Consider the following 19,297-nt stretch of genomic DNA (forward strand, 5'->3'; position numbering starts at 1 on the left):
CCCAGCACACACTCCTCTACCGGTTGCCCAAACGATGAGCTATATGGTTAAAAAACAATGTCCAAACCTTATGGTCTGTCCCCTCCATCTTGAGGGAAGGACTATGCCCTCAGGGAGGAGTTTATGCAACAGAAAAAAAAATAGCTTCTCAAAAGAGAACTCAGGAGACTGCAGGCTGACCTGAGGATCCTCCAACTGTCCCAGGCAAGTTTCTGTAGGCAACATGAGAGTCTAGTGCCAGTGTGAGCATGACTGGATAAGGGACAATCAAGCCGGCCTCTTCTAAGATTGCTCCTTGTGCCAACAATATCAAGCAACAGGGACAGAAGTTCACTCAGACGTGAGCGCAGAACAGGGAACCAATAGACTATCGACAAAGGTTAGACCAACTACACCCTGAGGAACTTGACACCACCAATTTAATCACACAGAAAGAGACAGAGAAGGCTATGAAAACTCCATAAGCACACTAGCACAACATTACATGGCTTATGTTTCATCTCTTTATGTGCTTATTTATTCACATACTTGTATTTTATCTTGTTCCATATGGCATTTGAAGTGAACTCAGTTTTCAGAATGCATTACTTATCCCGTGGGTGTGAATCAGGTTAAGAGTAGGTAATGGATTTGTAACAAGAAAAGTCCTTAATCAGCACCATGGTGGTGGACAGCTCCCTGCCTGGGATGTTGCTTACAGAGTACAACTTGCCAGTTAACTCCTGGGTGGTTATCTGCAAATTAAGAAAATTACTCTTTTCCAATTAAATATTTTTAAATGGTTCTGAAGCCTCTCAGAGGACTCAAACTTGCTCACCAACAGTCTTGAGCACATGGTAGGTGCTCAACAAATTATAATGGAGTTTAAATGGATATAATTAAGAAACTGAAATTGAGTTCACCCTCCCAGATTCATTAAACCACTTCTAAAAGGCTGCCCTGTTTTAACAAGTGATGTTTTCAAAAACACATACAATGAAATCTATAGTGTGACATAGGGATGAAAAAAAGTGCAGTATGTTACAGATAAAGATTAACATTTTCTCAGGGCATGAAAAAAAGGAGAAAATTATATTTATATTCCATCATTATTTAAGAAATTAGTCTTTGGGTTTCACAGCTGGTAATGTTCATTAGAAGTCTTCACCACAACTATCTAATTAAAGTATTCCAGAAAGCTACACAAGTGGTACATTAAGTAACTGTCACATACAACGCTACCAACCCCGATTTTTCTTTTCATGCAACATCCATCAAGTTAACAAAGCTACGACAGAGTGATTCTGGCTTTAAGATCCCTTTCAATGAAGAGAAATCTCTTTTGAGATTTGTTTATGGATCCAAAGCATCAAGAAGGTATATTTTACTACAGGTCTATATTAAAAAAACAGTTTCCCTTTCTAAGATTTAAAGCATGACAAACTGATTAACAGGGTAACTTTTTAGAGATATAGATTTTCTATTTTGGATGGAATGACAATGAAAACAGTCCAGAAGTCTGAACTCAGTAATTCCTACTAGTAGTCCCACTAAGCATCTGTCTCTTTGCCCTCAGATTTTCAAGGGTTGCTGTGACGAATGTTCTCATCTCTGCTGGATAACTGGGAGACTCAATCACCTAAAAATAAGAATGAAGGATATAATTTTTAAGCTCTCTAGGCCTACGTTTTAAAGAAGCTCTGTATTGTTCAAAAATGGAAGACAAATGAAATTTTACGAGGCTGATGAACACTGTCTAAAAGGAGCCTATTTGTTATATTGAAGGACAGAGCCACAGGAATGGCCAGAGAAAGAGGGAATGAAACCTTTTCCATTCCTCCTCACTGCAGGATTCCAAACATCAGAGAAAAAAATAAAAACAAACAAAGGGGTCCCAATGAATAGTAAGCTAAAACCAAAGTAATTCACCAAGAGTATTAAGCCAAATTACTATCAATACTAGAAAGAGATAGTCTTGCCACTAAGTGTCCAAATCTTTATTCTCAAACCTTACTACCCTGCAAAAACAACTTATGACACGAGGTGAGTATATGTAAGTTCTAAAGGAAATACAGTTCATGGGGTTCTCAAAGCAAAAATACTGAAGTGATTTAGCATTCCCTTCTCTAGTGGACCATGTTGTCTCAGCAGGCCTTACAAATAGCTAAGAAAAGAAGAGCATCAAAAGGTAAAGGAGAAAAGGAAAGATATTCCCATCTGAATGCAGAGTTTCAAAGAATGGCAAGGAGAGATAAGAAAGACTTTCTAAGGGTTCGATGCAAAGAGAGAGAGGAAAACAATACAATGGAAGAGACTAGAGATCGCTTCAAGAAAATTAGAGATACCAAGGGAACATTTCATGCAAAGTTGAAAGGGCACAATGAAGCACAGAAACGGTATGGACCTAACAGAAGCAGAAGATATTAAGAAGAGGTGGCAAGAATACACGGAAGAACTATACAAAAGAGATCTTCATGATCCAGATAACCACAATGGTGTGATCACTCACCTAGAGCTAGACACCCTGGAATGTGAAGTCAAGTTGGTGTTACAAAGCATCACTATGAACAAAGCTAGTAGAGGTGATAGAATTCCAACTGAGCTATCTCAAATCCTAAAAGATGATGCTGTGAAAGTGCTGCACTCAATATGCCAGCAAATTTGGAAAACTCAGCAGTGGCCACAGGACTGGAAAAGGTCAGTTTCCATTCCAATCCCAAAGAAAGGCAACGCCAAAGAATGTTCAAACTGCTGCACAAGTGCACTCATCTCACATGATAGCAAAGTAACGGTCAAAATTCTCCAAGCAAGGCTTCAACAGTATGTGAACCGAGAACTTCCAGATATTCAAGCTGGATTTAGAAAAGGCATGGGAACCAGAGGTCAAATTGCCAACATCCACTGGATTATAGAAAAAGCAAGAGAATTCCAGAAAAAGATCCACTTCTGCTTTATTGATTACACCAAAGCCTTTGACTCTATGGACCACAACAAACTGTGGAAAATTCTTAAAGAGATAGGAATACCAGACCACCTTACCTGCCTCCTGAGAAATATGTATGTAGTTCAAGTATCAACAGTTAGAACCAGACATGGAACAACAGACTGATTCCAAATTGGGGAAAGAGTACGTCAAGGCTGTACACTGTCACCCTGCTTATTTAACTTATATGCAGAGTACATCATGAGAAACACTGGGCTGGATGAAGCACAAGCTAGAATCAAGATTGCTGGGAGAAATATCAGTAACCTCAGATATTCAGATGACACGACCCTTATGGCAGAAATCGAAGAGGAACTAAAGAGACTCTTGTGAAAGTAAGAGAGGGGAGTAAAAAAAATGACTTAAAGCTCAACATTCAAAAAACGAAGATCATGGCATCCGGTCCCATCATTTCATGGCAAATAGATGGGTGAACAATGAAAACACTGACAGACTTTACTTTCTTGGGCTCCAAAACCACTGCAGATGGTAACTGCAGCCATGAGATTAAAAGACACTTGCTCCTTGGAAGAAAAACTATGACGAACCTAGACAGTATATTTAAAAACGGAGACATTACTTTGCCGACAAAGGTCTGTCTAGTTAAAGCTATGGTTTTTCCTGTAGTCATGTATGAATGTGAGAGCTGGACCATAAAGAAAGCTGAGTGCCAAAGAACGGATGCTTTTGAACTGTGGTGTTGGAGAAGACTCTTGAGAGTCCCTTGGACTGCAAGGAGATCCAACCAGTTCATCCTGAAGGAAATCAGTCCTGAATATTCATTGGAAGGACTGATGCTGGAAGTTGAAGCTCTAATACTTTGGACACCTGATGTGAAGAACTGACTTTTTGGAAAAGACCCTGATGCTGGGAAAGATTGAAGGCAGAAGAAGAGGATGACAGAGGATGAGATGGTTGGATGGCATCACCGACTAAATGAATGTGAGTTTGAGCAAGTTCCAGGAGTTGGTGATGGACAAGGAAGCCTGGCATGCTGCAGTCCATGGGGTCGGAAAGAGTCGGACATGATTGAGTGACTGAACTGAAATGAACTGAAAGGAAATCTGTCAGTTATTTCTGTCACTTTCAATATGAGAATATAGAAACACTAGATCCTGAAAGGCAAGGAAATTCAGCGTTACTGGAATGAGCTTTCCTCGGGTCTCAGGTGCAGAAGCGCAGCAGAAAGGAGCCCATGTGGGTAATAGAATGTCTCCCACTTCAGCTTTTTGCAAGTATGCCCAATGTGCTTGACAAATTTAAGTCAATGCTATCTCAGCTTGATTTCTTTTATTCCAGTTTCTATAACATTAATGCGAAATATTTTTGTCAGCATAAATCCCAAACCATGGTGTCCTCGTGTTTATGTTAATTTAATTACACTGAAACCTTTCATTCCTATAATAGGATCGAAGCTTTAATCTTCATAGCTTTTGTCAGATAGGTGGGCAACTATATAATCACATGGGAACAAAGCTACAAATATCCAAAGATGAAGCTTTGACCTTTCCTTCTATTTTAACTTGATTTAAAAGTCTGCTCACTCCATGCCCCAGATTATTTGGAAGAGTTACCTTTTTGTGAAGCACTTAATCTATCTAGCCAGCTTTCAAGTAGTCAGATCACATCTCTAGACAATGCTTGGAGCCATTCCTGCCCATACCCCGGCTGTCCACACAGGGCAGGATAAAGAGCCCGAGCCCTTCCCCTCAGCCGGGGACCAGGAGTGGGAACAGCCAGGGTGGGTTCTGGACATCAGCACAGGGACCAGCCCCTCCGCACATCCTCCCTCTTCTGAAACAATGCCGTCTACTCTGACTACAAGCTCACATTTGAAAAGACACTCTCCTGAAATGCTGTGAAGGCTAGGATTTGCCTCAACCTATCTGGGGGAGGGGGAGAAATGGATTGGGATTCAGTCAGTTCAGTTCAGTTCAGTCGCTCAGTTGTGTCTGACTCTTTGCGACCCCATGAACCGCAGGATGCCAGGCCTCAATGTCCATCACCAACTCCTGGAGCTTACTCAAACTCATGTCCATTGAGTCGGTGATGCCATCCAACCATCTCATCCTCTGTCGTCCCCTTCTCCTCCTGCCTTCAATCTTTCTCAGCATCAGGGTCTTTTCCAATGAGTCAGTTCTTCATATCAGGTGGCCAAAGTATTGGAGTTTCAGCTTCAACATCAGCCCTTCCAGTGAACACCCAGGACTGATCTCCTTTAGGATGGACTGGTTGGATCTCCTTGCAGTCCAAGGGACTCTCAAAGAGTCTTCTCCAACACCACAGTTCAAAAGCATCAGTTCTTCAGTGCTCAGCTTTCTTTATGGTCCAGTTCTCACATTCATACATGACCACTGGAAAAACCATAGCCTTGACTAGATGGACCTTTGCTGGCAAAGTAATGTCTCTGCTTTTTAACATGTTGTCTATGATTGGGATTAGTTGGGATGAATTTGGGATGAGCAGATGCAAGCTATTAGACATAGAATGGATCAACTACAAAGTCCTACTGTATAGCACAGGGAACTATATGCAATATCCTGGGAATAAACCATAATGGAAAAGAACATGAAAAAGACAGTGAAGGACATAGGACCCTGGCGTGCTGCAGCCCGTGGAGTCACAAAGAGTCAGACACGACTGAGCGACTGAACAACAACAAATGTGTATGTGTATGTGTATAACTGAATCACTTGGCTGTACAGTAGCAATGAACAACACTGCAAATCAACTATATTTCAATAAAATATATTTAAAAATACAAATATCTAGGGGAGGAGCACAGAGATAAAAACAGGACTATGACCTAATAGCATTTGAAGCCCAGTGAGGGGTACGCAGGCATTCATTATTACACTCTGCTCATTTTCCTGTATGTTCAAGTTTTTCTGTAATTTTAACAAACAGCCATCTTGAACTGTCCCTTGGTGAACTCCTTCTTTCCACAAAACAGGGAAATGACAAAATCATAAGCAAAAAGACCATGATCTTAATTTTATACAACTGCTGACAGATGACCCTCTGTATCTCAAGTCTCTCACCCTCTTCCTTCTCTCCTTCTGTTACTTCTCCTTAAAGACAGGTCCTCCCTACTCCGTGATCAACCCACTCAGAGCCCAGACAGGGAGAGAAGGCCACCTTCCCCATGCAAATGCAGGACTTCCCCTCCCTTAGAGCAAGTGAACCCTACATGCATGCCATGCTTTCTTCTCTGCACTGCTCCCCAGGGAAAGACATGCTGGACGTGAACATTCAATAAGTAGGCATCATGAGCCAAGCCTTGTTTTGTTGCTGTTGTTCACTCCCTAAATCATGTCCGAATCCTTGCATCTCCATGGACTAGTACAGCAGGCACCTCTGTCCTCCACCATCTCCCAGAGTTTGCTCAAACTCATATCCACTGAGCCAATGATGCCACTCAACCATTTCATCCTCGACCACCACCTTCTGCTTTTGCCTTCAATCTTTCCCAGCATCAGGGTCTTTTCCAATGAGTCGGCTGGAGCTTCAGCTTCAGCATTAGTCCTTCCAGTGAATATTCAGGATTGATTTCCTTTAGGATCGACTTCTTTGATATCCTTGCAGTCTATGAGATCCTCAAGAGTCTTCTCCAGCACCACAATTAGAAAGCAACAGTTCTTTAGCTGTCAACATTCTTTATGGTACAACTCTCAAATCTATACATGACTAGTGGAAAAACCACAGCTTTGACTATACAGAAATTTGTTGGCAAGTGTTATCTTTGCTTTTTAATCCACTGTCTAGGTTAGTCATAGCTTTCCTTCCAAGGAGCAAGGGTCTTTTAATTTTATGGCTGCAGTCACCATCCGCAGTGATTTGGAAGACTAAGGAAATAAAATCTGCCAGTGCTTCCAATTTTTGCCTTTCTATCTGCCATGAAGGGATGGGACCAGGTACCATGATCTTAGTTTTTTCAATGTTGAGTTTCTAGCCACCTTTTTCACTTTCCTCTTTCACCTTCATCAAGACACTCTTTAGTTCCTCTTCATTTTCTGCCATTAGGGTGGTATAATCTGCATATCTGAGGTTGTTGATATTTCTCCTAGCAATCTTAATTTCAGCCTGTGATTTATGTGAAAGTCACTCAGTCCTGTCCAATTCTTTGAGACCCCATGGACTATACAGTCCATGGAATTCTCCAGGCCAGAATACTGGAGTGGGTAGCCGTTCCCTTCTCCAGGGGATCTTCCCAACCCAGGGATCGAACCCAGGTCTCCTGCATTGCAGGCTAATTCTTTACCAGCTGAGCCACCAGGGAAGTTCAAGAATACCAGAGTGGATAGCCTATCCCTTCTCCAGTGGATCTTCCCAACACAGGGATGGAATGGGGGTCTCCTGTTTTGCAGGCTTTACCAGCTGAGCTACCTAGGATGGGATTTATCCAACCTGGCATTTCACATGATGAACTCTGCATAGAATTTAAATAAGCAGGGTAACAATATACAGTCATGTCATACTTCTTTCCCAATTTTGAACCAGTCCATTTTTCCATGTCTGTTTCTAACTGTTGCTTCTTGACCCACATACTCAGGAGACAGCTAAGGTGGTCTGGTATTCCCATCTCTTTAAAAATTTTCCACAGTTTGTTGTGATCCACACAGTCAAAGGCTTTCCCATAGTCAATGATGCAGAAGTAGAGGTTTTTCTGGAATTCTGTTGTTTTCTCTATGATCCAATGAATGTTGGCAATTTGATCTTTGGTTGCTCTGCTTTTTCTAATCCCAGCTTGTGCATTTGGAAGTTCTCAGTTCATGTATGAACTGGCTTGAAGGCCTTGTTCTAGGCAGCAGCAATAGAAAAATAACAGGGCCATGCTCAAAGACCTCTCATTTTAAAGAAGGACCACAGACAACAAGCGAGCCAAGAAGGAAAACCCGGCAATGAGCACACGCTATGGAAGGCGGCACGAGGAGCCGTGGGGCCGCCTGTCTGAGGTGTTCTCTGCACAGCGATCTAGCACCTCTCAGGGGAAGCGCCCTATTTAATCCCTTTCAGTATTTGATCTGAGTCTATTTGCCTTCACCAATTTTCTTTCATCATGTATTTCACTTGATAATGCCTTCCTCAACAAGGACAAGGTCTCATCTGCTATTTTTCTATCTAATCTTTAACAAAAATGAAGAGACATGCCGAACATTTATTGAATGTGCGTTAAATGCTGAGTGCAAATCTCAGTATCATACATGTATCAATCTTCCGGTAATGTAATCTTGGCAAGAAGAAAAGGGCAGCTGGAGAAACTGAAGCCCGGAGGGTAACTTAGCAGAGGTCACTGAGTTAGCAGGTCACAGAGGTAGGATGTGAATGCAGGCAATCTGATCACAAAGGCCACACACGCTCACAATCCTCTCATAAGCTGCCTGCCCTCATTATAGAAAAGAGCTCAGAAACACATAGTTCTTTAATAATGAGGAAGCAAAATCACCACCCTGGTGGCTCAGACAGTAAAGAATCTGCCTGCAATGCAGGAGACCCAGGTTCGATCTATGGGTTGGGAAGACCTCCTGGAGAAGGGAATGGCAACCCATTCCAGTATTCTTGCCTGGAGAATTCCATGGAGAGAGGAGCTTGGCGGGCTACAGTCCATGGGGTCACAAAAGAGTCAGATACGACTGAGTGACTAACACACACACAAAATCATTTATAGAAGAAATGATGCAAGCCAGTCATTCATTTTCTTTTGTAAACAAAGCAAAGGAAGACAGGCAGAACATAGAGGAAAGGCAGATGTGGCCGACAGCCAACCCTGAGCTCCGAGTTCTCAAGGTCTCCGGAGGGGCTGAGACACTGATGCCATCAATCACCTACTGCAGCCAACACACAGGATGGCCAGGCCCACGCTCCAGCTTCTGAATAGCCTTCTTATACTAGGGGGAGATTTCTACATTATGAGCTCTGTTGCCCGAATACAGACGCCAGAACTCAAATCCACAGCCACCCTTGCATCTACAATGCAGAATACATCCTCTGTTCTGCCAAGGAGGTATAGTCTTCTAAGGATGGCAATTGTTAATGAGCAGTGGGAAGGACAGCTCTGTAAAGAACTTCAATTTCCTTCAGATCAAGGTAGAGGATACGGAGGTAACAGGAGCTGCAAGGACCTGACTCAGAAGGAGCGCTGCAACTGGTACAGCTGTGAACAGATGGCAGCGACGGTGCCTGTGATGTCCAGATCGGTTCGGGCCAAACACAACCGTCTTTGCCAAAAGACACCTCTCCTGCTGTAGCCTAACAAACTCAGCTGGATCCTCTGATTTAAGAGGACAGAAGAGGAGCAGGCTGAGCCAACCTGCACCCTGTAAGCCTTGGCCTGCTGGGACCCAAACCTGGCAAGGGAAGGCTTTCCTACAGAGGGGCAATGCCAATCTCAGAATTCACTGCCAGCCTCACTGCACCCAAATCAGCTTGCCGTTCCCATCAAAGTGAGACTGGAATATCTTTGATACTGGAGGGAGATGGAAAGAAACATTTTGGAGCAAAGCAACAGAGTCTCTGCTACGAGGGAAGAAACACACATGCTAATGAGCAAAGACTCACCCCCGGAGCCCAACAGCGGAGCCAGAGGAGCCAGACCGGGAGCCATTCCGACCGCACGCCAGAGAACATGGACCGTCCAGCGCAATCAGCAGCTTGCGCTGCTGAATCTGGTCAGAATGCATTCTAAAAATCTAGACACAAAGGGAGCTAGTTTGAGTGATTCCACTTGGATCAGCAAAGAGGACATGGACAACTCCATTTTTTACAAATTAACAAGAAATGAAACAAGGGAAGACACTCAAGCCATCATAGCTCATCAGAAAACGGCTCGCCTTTCAATATTTATACCAGATGTGGCACAGAATATTTGTCACAAGTAATGACACGGTAAGAACAGACCAACCGGAAGATTCCCAGTGTTAAATCTTTCCTGACAGGAGGTAAGATGGTTCTTGGTAACTCCGAAGATGCAGGGAGCCTGAGGTGAGAAAAATCAAGATTGTCTTTGCTATCTTTACCCAGAAAGATTCTGAAAATTCAAAGCCTGTACACGGGGCCATTTTTACATTAGACAGCACGTTCTGAAATGCTTCCAGGCAGCCGGCGAGCGTCTGGAAGCACATTTGGGGAGCCAATTATGGCTCAGACATCGTCTAATAATGGCACAGTTCTAGAGCTGCCTGTAAGACATGAAGCTTTGGGCTAATTTTGGCTCATTCATCATTACCCATAATAATTCTGGATTCATTTATTTCCTACAATCTCATTCACTACCTTGGGTACATCTGGCTATTGAGATTAAATTACAACCTTTGTAATATCTAGAAAGATACTAAGTTGATCATTCTAAAATATGCTGCTGCTGCTGCTAAGTCGCTTCAGTCGTGTCTGACTCTGTGCGACCCCATAGACGGCAACCCACCAGGCTCCCCTGTCCCTGGGATTCTCCAGGAAAGAACACTGGAGTGGGTTGCCATTTCCTTCTCCAATGCATGAAAGTGAAAAGTGAAAGTGAAGTCGCTCAGTCGTGTCCGACTCTTAGCGACCCCATGGACGGAAAATCCTCCATCCGTGGGATTTTCCAGGCAAGAGTACTGGAGTAGGGTGCCATTGCCTTCTCCACTAAAATATGATATATCCTTGTAATTCCCTGTCAAACAAAGCTAAATATTTATTTTTATGCTGCATGTTTCTAAAAACAAGATTTAAGGCAGTCTAAGATTAAAAAAAAAAGACTTATAAAACAAGAACGAAAACAGAAATTGAGGACAGTAAAGAGAACAACTGCCAAACACACAGACCGACATAATTCTCAAAAACAAATACTAGTCTGCCTTTGAGCTATCTACTAGCTAAAAAAGCATGTGTGAGTTTCCACAGAAGAAAACACTTCCCTGAAATACATTCTTGAAAGAAGATCTATTTTGGTATGTTTAACTGAACCATTTATGCCTTAGGTTCTTATTCAAAAGGACCTCATTCATTTGGCATGTGGGACCAGAGTTTTCAATAGAAATTTTGAAATATTTGTCATTTGTCTTCAAGAAGGTCTTCCCTATAACAACACTCAATAAAAGCCAAGTAGAGTTAATCCTTAATAATTGTTACTTTTTGACAATTGTTAATTTAGTAAAGGTGATGGTAATGGCGGTGGAGGTGTGTGTGTTTTTGTGTCTTAGGGTTGGATGGTTGGAAGAAGAGATATTAGTAATCTACCTAATAAGACCCAGATATAAAACTTTCAGGGGATTTTACCTGCTGTGGCATCAAGTTTAGCTGACATGGAAAGAAACAATGAGGCTGCCTCTTCACAAATCACCTCTACCACCATGCCCGCCAAGGCCCCAAAGAGTTCCCAAGCTTTAGTAACACCTGAGGAATGAGCAATTCAATCCCTAGCCTTCCAAGGAGAGCTTGAAATAGGGACAGTCGGGATTCCTGGCTTAAGGAGATGTGTGAGCTTTGAGTCACAAGCAATGGTGACAGAGTTGACTTTCTTTTATGCAAGTGACAAATAGAGAATGATGTTTGGAAGGGCTGCAGAAAGCCACTCACTTCTTGGTTTCATGTGCTTTCTCCAGGAAAACACTCCCACTCAGATGAAGTCTTAACATTTCCTCTTACCCTAAGCCTTAGCTGTAAGTATAGACTACAGTGAATTGTATAAAGTTAAATCAAGAAATAAGATTAAAAACTTAGGGCCCAGTAGTCCAGATGGTACAAAGGATTAACCAGACACATACTGAGTTCCCCACGGGGAGCTGAGCTGCTCATCTGTGGAACGATACCACACATGAGGACAGAAGAAAATGAAAGGAAAGTTTTCTTTCAACATAAAAGTAATGGTTCTGTCTTAGCCTGAACTTTGCATTTTGTGACAGGGCTTCCTCAAACCCTGCGCAAAGGAGAAAGCATTTGAATGATTCCTCTGGATTCAAGCTGGACAGAAATGGAACAGAAAAAAATGTATGCCATTCCATCAGAATGTCATTCAACAGTTTCCCGTCTACCTCCAACAAATGAGGAAGGCTGTGGGATTATGCAAAGGTCTTAAGCTTTCAATAAAACTTCTTGACAAGTGTAAAATATTAATTCAGTCTGTCCAAACAGAAAGAAAGTGATTAATAAAAAAGGGTAAGGAGATAACATGTGGAAATACAAAGTGTCCTCGGGATAAATGAGTTGAGGAATCATTCAAATTCCTTCTCCTTTGTGCACGGTTTGAGGAAGCTCTGTCACAAAATGCTAAGTTCAGGCTAAGAGAGAACCATTACTTCTATGTTGAAAGAAATTTTGAAACTTTTCATTGCAATCATCTCAATGGAAGTCAGTGATTGCCTCCCCAGGATAGATAATCACACATCTTAAAGGCTACAATGTATGCTGATTATCCGAGGGCCTTGGTATACACCTAAATTCCAAACTATGAAGATTGGCCTTCATTTCTCTATGATCTATTACCTACAGTAGATGTCAATTACCATTCTCTGGCAAGGGCCAAATCTTCCTTTCTTGTAATGGAGCTGTTTTAACTGGGGGCAACCTCCCCACTCCTTTTGACAAAGACAGAATTCAGAAGGGGCAAGGTCTCCAGATAATGATTAATGTGACAATTTGGTGATTCTCAGGGTTTCACTCACCATGCTGTGTGAAGAGGTCACTGTGAATTATTTCAATCAAGCAATACAGCTTCTGAATGGTCAGCAAACCCACGGGAACATTTAGGATGAAATCAGTAAACATTTTGCTGTAAAAGGGAAAACCCAAGTGAGAGAGTTGAAGGATATACTGCAAAATGACCCAGCAGAATACCAGACCGTACTGAGACGTGAGCTCATTGAATGGTCATTAAATGCCACCAGAATGTTGAATGAGGCCTATTATATAATATGGACCAAAATCTCACCCAAAAGAAAGATGCTTTATGATGTTATTTTTCATCTCACACCCACTAAAATGGCCATAATTCAAAAGACCACCAATACCAAGTGTTGGCCAGGATGTGAAGGAACTGGTATCCTCATACCATGCTGGTGGGGATGCAACATGGTGTAGCCACTTTGGAATACTGTCTGGCAGTTCCTGAAAATGTTACCATAGTTACCATTGGACCCAGCACTTCCACCTCTAGGTGTATACGCAAAAGAAATGAAAATATATTTCCACACAAAGCCCTGTGCATGAATCAAAGTAACGTTATCCATTACACGTGAAAAATGGAAAAACCCAGATGTCTATCAACTGATGAATGGATAAACATTTCACCCATTAAAAAAAAATGAATTTCCGACATTCACAGACCTCGAACACATTACGCTAAGTGAAAGCAGACTGTCACAAAAGGCCACATATTGTATGACTTTATTTATATGAAATGCCCAGAAAAGGCAAACCTATACATGCAGAAAGATTAGTGGTTGCCGAGCACTGGAGTGGGAGTGGGCAGTGACTCTTCACGGGCATGAGGAATCTTACTGGGGTGATGAAACTGTTCTGATGTTAGATTATGGTAATGGTGTAGAAGTCTCCTTTGTGATATGGGAAAGCAAGCTGTCCTCAGTGCAGGAAGTCTATTCTAAACTAAAAAATGTAATGCTGAATTCATCTAGAGGTGTACGGGGGTGTGTGTGTGTGTTTGTGTGTGTGCACGTGCATGCACAAAAGATAACCAGAAGGATCCAGATCATCATGGAATCATTATAACTTTGAGCTATTCTCCTCTGTGATTTCTTCTGTATCATCACAACATGACTCAATCTTCTAAAGAGGGAAAAACACATCCATGATTTTCAATGTCATTGAAGAGGAACCCACGCAGGCAGAAAGAGTCAAGGGCCCAAGAGCAGATGGCACTGGTCCTGGGGAAGGGGGGTGTCTCCAGGCACAAGGTACACGCACCAGCTGCGAACATGGACGTCACCCCTGTAATGAGTGAAGGCCTGGCCCCTGAGCCTCAGGAAGACAGGCCCAGAGTGAGGCCACGGCCCACCCAACCTCAGCTCCCCGTTCATCCTGTTTTCTCCATACCTGAGGTTCTCAAACAGGAGCATTCATTGGAAGCACCTGGAGGGATCTTTGAACCCAAATGGCTGGACCCCACTGCAATTTCTAATTCAGAAGATCTGGGAAGGAGCCCAACATTCAGCAAGTCCCGGGACCCACGGGGGCTGCAGTTGCCTGGACAGTGGTGACCGAGAGCCAAGCGCACAGAGACCCAAGCGGGCAGACACAGTGCCCAAGGGCCCATTTGTTCCTCCTTTTCTCATTGAGCACCTGTTAAGCTAGAACTGGCACTGTCAGTGCCCGGGGGCCGCAAACAAATGTGTCCACGCGGGACACTAAATCCTTGGGCACATCAGACACGAGATGATTCATGAGGCGAGCAGCCTCCCAGGAGCCCCTTGCCCCTCACTCCCAGGGCAGGAGTGACCTATGGTGGACATAAAGTACAGGAAGGATGACCACTTTTCATTCCATTTAACCACCCAGGGGACACATGACCCTTTATCAATATTTAGGTGGGCTTTTCTGGCTGGTCAAATGGTGCCATCACCTGGGGATAAGTTTACTGTAGCAAATGTTAAATCAAATCGCCAGTCCATGTTTGATGCATGAGACAGGGTGTTCAGGGCCGCTACACTGGGATGACCTTGAGGGATGGGATGGGGTAGGAGATGGGAGGGGGGGTTCAGGATGGGGAACACATGTACACCCATGGCTGATTCATGTCAGTGTATGGAAAAAACCACTACAATATTGTAAAGTAATTAGCTTCCAATTACAATAAATTAATTAATTTTAAGAAAATCCAATCAAGGATCAAACAAGGACCGTGCTGTGATGTCTGGGGTCACAGAGGCCATGTATCCACTTGCTCACGACACCTCTTTTCCAAACACAGTGACATCTGCAAGGTATACACTTGAGACTGGGCTTAGACAGTGATGGTAGCAACATTGAAAGGTGAAAAGAAGCATTCCATCCCCAGCGTGACTCCGAGGTCTGACAGCCAATGTCCAGCTTGCCTGGAATTTTTTTTGGTTTGGTTTTGGTTTTAGTATAACCTGAACTGACAACCTCTGGCTCCTCTGTCTGAGGTTCACTGCTCTCGGTCAGGAACCCCCAGGAGAGAAGTTGTGTGAAGGAGGTGAGACACGAATATTAAAGTTCCTGTGTCAAAACATTTAGGTGCTGAAAACAAAACCCAAACCCAAGAACCACGTATTGAATCTTCAACTCTAAAGGATGCAAAATGCCAAATTTGTATTATTTATGTGTGAAGCTAAAATTAATCTTCTAAAGAAACTATCGTTGACTGTTGATAGGTGATTCCTTTTTCACATAAAGACATAATGAGTTAGAACATGCTCCAGAAGGATCCAGGGCACTGACCTACATGGACATGAGTCAGAACCCTGGGCATCCCATGAACTAAAGTGCTGCAAAGGAGGCCAAGCATGGTATGTGGGAAGCCTTCGCCCTGGGTGCTTCCTTGCTTCCTTACCTGAGCTCTTTGGGATCAAATACCAATTTCACATCGTTGACAATAGTTGGCAAGTATTTCAGCGCTGCCCCCTGCAAAGCAAGAACAGAGAAGAACAGTGGGCATCGTGCAGTTTGGCAAATGTGAATACAAAGTTGCAATCACTATGAAGAACCAGAGACATATCAGGAAGGCAACACTTTCCAGATGAGAAGCTGATGGTTAAATACAACAAAAATAGAGAGGGTAATAAAAAGCCTCTGATCCACAAACAATGGAGATTTGTTACATGGTTATCCTGACACATAATAATAACGGCAGCATTAGCTAAAACCAATATTCTTTGCTTGCTTACTGAATGCCTGAGAAGTGAAAGTTGAAAGTTAGTAGCTCAGTTATGTCCGACTTCTTGTGACCCCCATGGACTGCAGCCGGTCAGGCTCCTCTGTCCACAGAATTCTCCAAGCAAGAGCACTGGAGTGGGTTGCCAACGAATGCCCATACTGCGCTAATAAGCTTTTATGTGACTTTCTCCTTAGCTCTAAGGAAGTTATAGCAAAAGAATACCTGTGCCCTCAAGTCATCAGATTCACTGCAGCCCTCACACTGTCAACAATTACAGTGATTGTCTTTATTCCATTCCAAAAATGACTGTCTGTATATCTAGGTCTCTTAACTTGGAATCATTCTGTTTCTTCTTTAGTAACTTTGTCTCCCATATTCATATTCCATATCTTTTAGGAAACCTATACTTTCAAGAAACAAAGTGATGGTAATAACAATAGGTCCTAATACATGCCCTACACTATGCTGCTGCTGCTGTTTCAGTCATTAAGTCGTATCTGACTCTATGCAACCACATGGACTGTAGCCCGCCAGGTTCCTCTGTCCGTGGGATTTTCTAGGCAGGTTGCTATTTCCTCCTCCAGGGGATCTTCTTGGCCCAGGGATTGAACCCATCTCTCCTGCATTGGCAGGTGGATTCTTTACCACTGAGCCACCTGGGAAGCCCCTGCACTGTGCTAAATCCTTATATACTTTATCTTTAATTTCAACATAAATCCTACAGGGAGTTAGCGGTGTTGGAAGGCAAGGTAACTGACAATGGGGATGTTAATGACTTTGCCCCTGATCACACAGTTAGTACTGAGCTGAGCTAGAATTAAAATTCAGTTTGGTGGGAAGCCAGAGCCTCAGTGCCCATCATTTATACCTGGTTGGGGAAAAGTCCTGGAATTTTAGAGTCCTGACCCTGGCTGGGATTGCCCCCTACCCCTGCCTGTCACTCTAAAGGACTCTTTCTGTCAGGCTGGGCACCCCCTTCCTGAACGAAATGGAGGGAGACAATGTTCATCCAAATACCTCCAGGGGCTGCAATAAAGCTCAGAATCCAATTGAAAAGAGCACTGGATGAACAGACAGTGCCACACCTATTACCAAAAACAGTTGTCAGCATTGTTTTCCAAAAGCAAGTAGGCAGAAACCCATTTTAAAAAGAATACCCTGAGTATATGTGGTCAATTGATTTGCAGCAAAGGGACAAAGGCACCCCCTCCTCCAGCACCAAATGAAACTCCTTCCATACCTCACTCCCTATATAAAAATTCACTTTAAGTGGAACTTAGATCCATAGATCTTCTATTCTAAAAACTATAAAATGGAAGAAGATGCTTGTGAATTTGGACTAAGCAAAGATTTCTTTCACATGGCAACAAAAGCATAATCCATAAAAGAAAAAAAAATAAAATTATATGTCATCAAAATAAAGAATTTCTGCTCTCCGAAAGAACTTCTGCTGAGATAACAACAGATGAACTACACACTAGGAGAAAATAACTGCAAATCACACATCTGATAATGATTTATATCCACCATATACAAAGAATTCTTAAAACTCAATAATAAGACAGCAATCTTCTGCCCAAAATAGGCCAATGATTTGAAGAGACACTTTTTACAAAGAAGATCCATGGATGACAAATAGGTACGTGACAAGCTACTCAGCATCACTAGTGACCAAGGAAATGCAAATGCAAACCACAAAGAGATACGACTAACATCTACTAGAATCGTTAAGCCAAAATAAAATAAAACAAAAAAGTCTGACCATACCATGTGCTTTCTGCAGATGCTACAGGTCTGAAAGCAAACTGGATCAGCAAGTTTGAGAAAACATTCCCCATGTAGCCCAGCAATCACACTCCTCAGAGTGACCCCACAGAAATGCAAACTCAGGTTCACACAAAACCTTGTATCTGAATGTTTACAATTACTTGAAATTGTCAAAAACTAGAAACAACGTAAATGTTCTCAAGAGATGAGTCCCTACAATGGAACACTACTCAGTCATGAAAAATACCAAGACGCTGTTACATATGACGTGGATGAACCTCAAATGCATTCTGAGATATAAGACAAACTCAAAGCTTCAAACTGATTCCATTGTTTAGAACATTCTAGAAAAGGCACAACTAGAGGGAGGGAGCACACCTCAGGGGCTTCCCGGGGGATGGAGTCTGGGGGAGAGCTTATCCCTAGTGAAGGACAGAAGGAGGCAGAGGGTGGGTGGAACTCTCCTGTATGACTAGGTATAACCTATGCCTTATATTTTTAAATGAATAAAAATATATTAACTGGAGGGATAGCCATGAAAAATGCCTGAGACACTCTTGGACTTCTTAACACTGGTGTCCAAGAGTTAAGCAGTCAGATTCAAGTAACTTCAAAGATGAGCTCAGGTTTCCTCTGGTGTCACCTGTGAATTTTCTGTAACTGCCAGACACTTCTCTAGGAGCTTGCCTCTCCTGATAATAAGCCCTCAGCACGGCCAGACGAGAGGTCCACCCCCAGCGCCTTTCACAGATGAGAAAGTAAAGCTGTTTGCCATGTTGTGGAGCCAGTCTGCCCATCTCCAGGCTAAGAGTGAAGCCACCCCACAAAAGCTTCCATGCTCCGTAGTCAAGATGCTCAAGGACAGGGAAGCCAAGTTTACCTGTCAGTCTGCATTACAGGGCTTCCCTGGTGGCTCAGCAGACAAGAAGCCACCTGCCAGTGCAGGAGACACGGGCTCAATCTTTGGTCCGGGAAGATCCCACATGTCTCGGATCCATTAAGCCTGTGCACCACAACTGCTGGGCCTGTGTTCCAGAGCATGGGAGTTGCAACTACTGAGCCCATGTGCTGCAACCACTGAAGTCCGTGTGCCCCAAGACTGTGCTCTGCAGCAAGAGAAGCCACTGCAGTGAGAAGCCTGCACGCCGCAATTAAAGAGAAGCCCCACAAGCAGCAAGCAGAGGAAACCCTCATGCAGCAACAAACACCTAGGACAGCCAAAAATAAAATACAAATCCATAAATAATTCGTAAAAAAAAAAAAATCTGCACAACAGGCTTATTGGTGTCTTTTCCCCCGGCGCTAACCCCGTCCTTCAAAGCGGACCAGGTCAAGGAATCCTAAACTCCCCACTTCGAGAGGCAACTTCTGAAAAGAACTTTAAATGCAAACAATTTCATTCCTGTTTCCGAAGTTCTGCTTCAACTACTTCAGAGTTGCTTTGAAAAACTGAAAGATACTTATTGTGACATTTAATAATAAACGTTTGCACAGCTGACCACTCAGGCCTGAAACTGCCTTGCCTAGTTCGTGAGGGTCCCCAGGGGGCGAGGACCCATCGGCATCACGCTCTTCATCCTGAACCCCACGGAGCAGCCTCTGCCTGCGGCAGGCGATAAATACCAGCTCACAAGGACCAACAGACAGCGGCAAACAAGACAGGCTTTCGTGGTCCACCTTCGGCTGCCCAGGGCTCCCGGGCACCACGTTAACCAGACTATCGAGGGCTCTGCCACCTGACG

At 43.2% G+C, this 19,297-nt stretch overlaps 1 protein-coding gene across 3 annotated transcripts in view; it reads right to left on the reverse strand.

The window, feature by feature from the left end:
• The window catches only part of DOCK1 (dedicator of cytokinesis 1), a 556,115-nt gene that overhangs the window by 355,975 nt on the left and 180,843 nt on the right, over window positions 1–19,297 (reverse strand). For all 3 annotated transcript variants that reach the window (XM_081533032.1, XM_081533022.1, XM_081533018.1), the window contains exons 24-25: window positions 15,465–15,535; window positions 12,601–12,707 (exon numbers count right to left, since the gene is read on the reverse strand). In XM_081533032.1, the coding sequence (XP_081389158.1) occupies window positions 12,601–12,707; window positions 15,465–15,535 (178 nt within the window). The remainder of the gene's footprint in view (window positions 1–12,600; window positions 12,708–15,464; window positions 15,536–19,297) is intronic.

The sequence above is a fragment of the Giraffa tippelskirchi genome, chromosome 2, assembly GCF_054371585.1.
Source record: "Giraffa tippelskirchi isolate mGirTip1 chromosome 2, T2T-mGirTip1v1.2.pri, whole genome shotgun sequence".
NCBI lineage: Eukaryota > Metazoa > Chordata > Mammalia > Artiodactyla > Giraffidae > Giraffa > Giraffa tippelskirchi.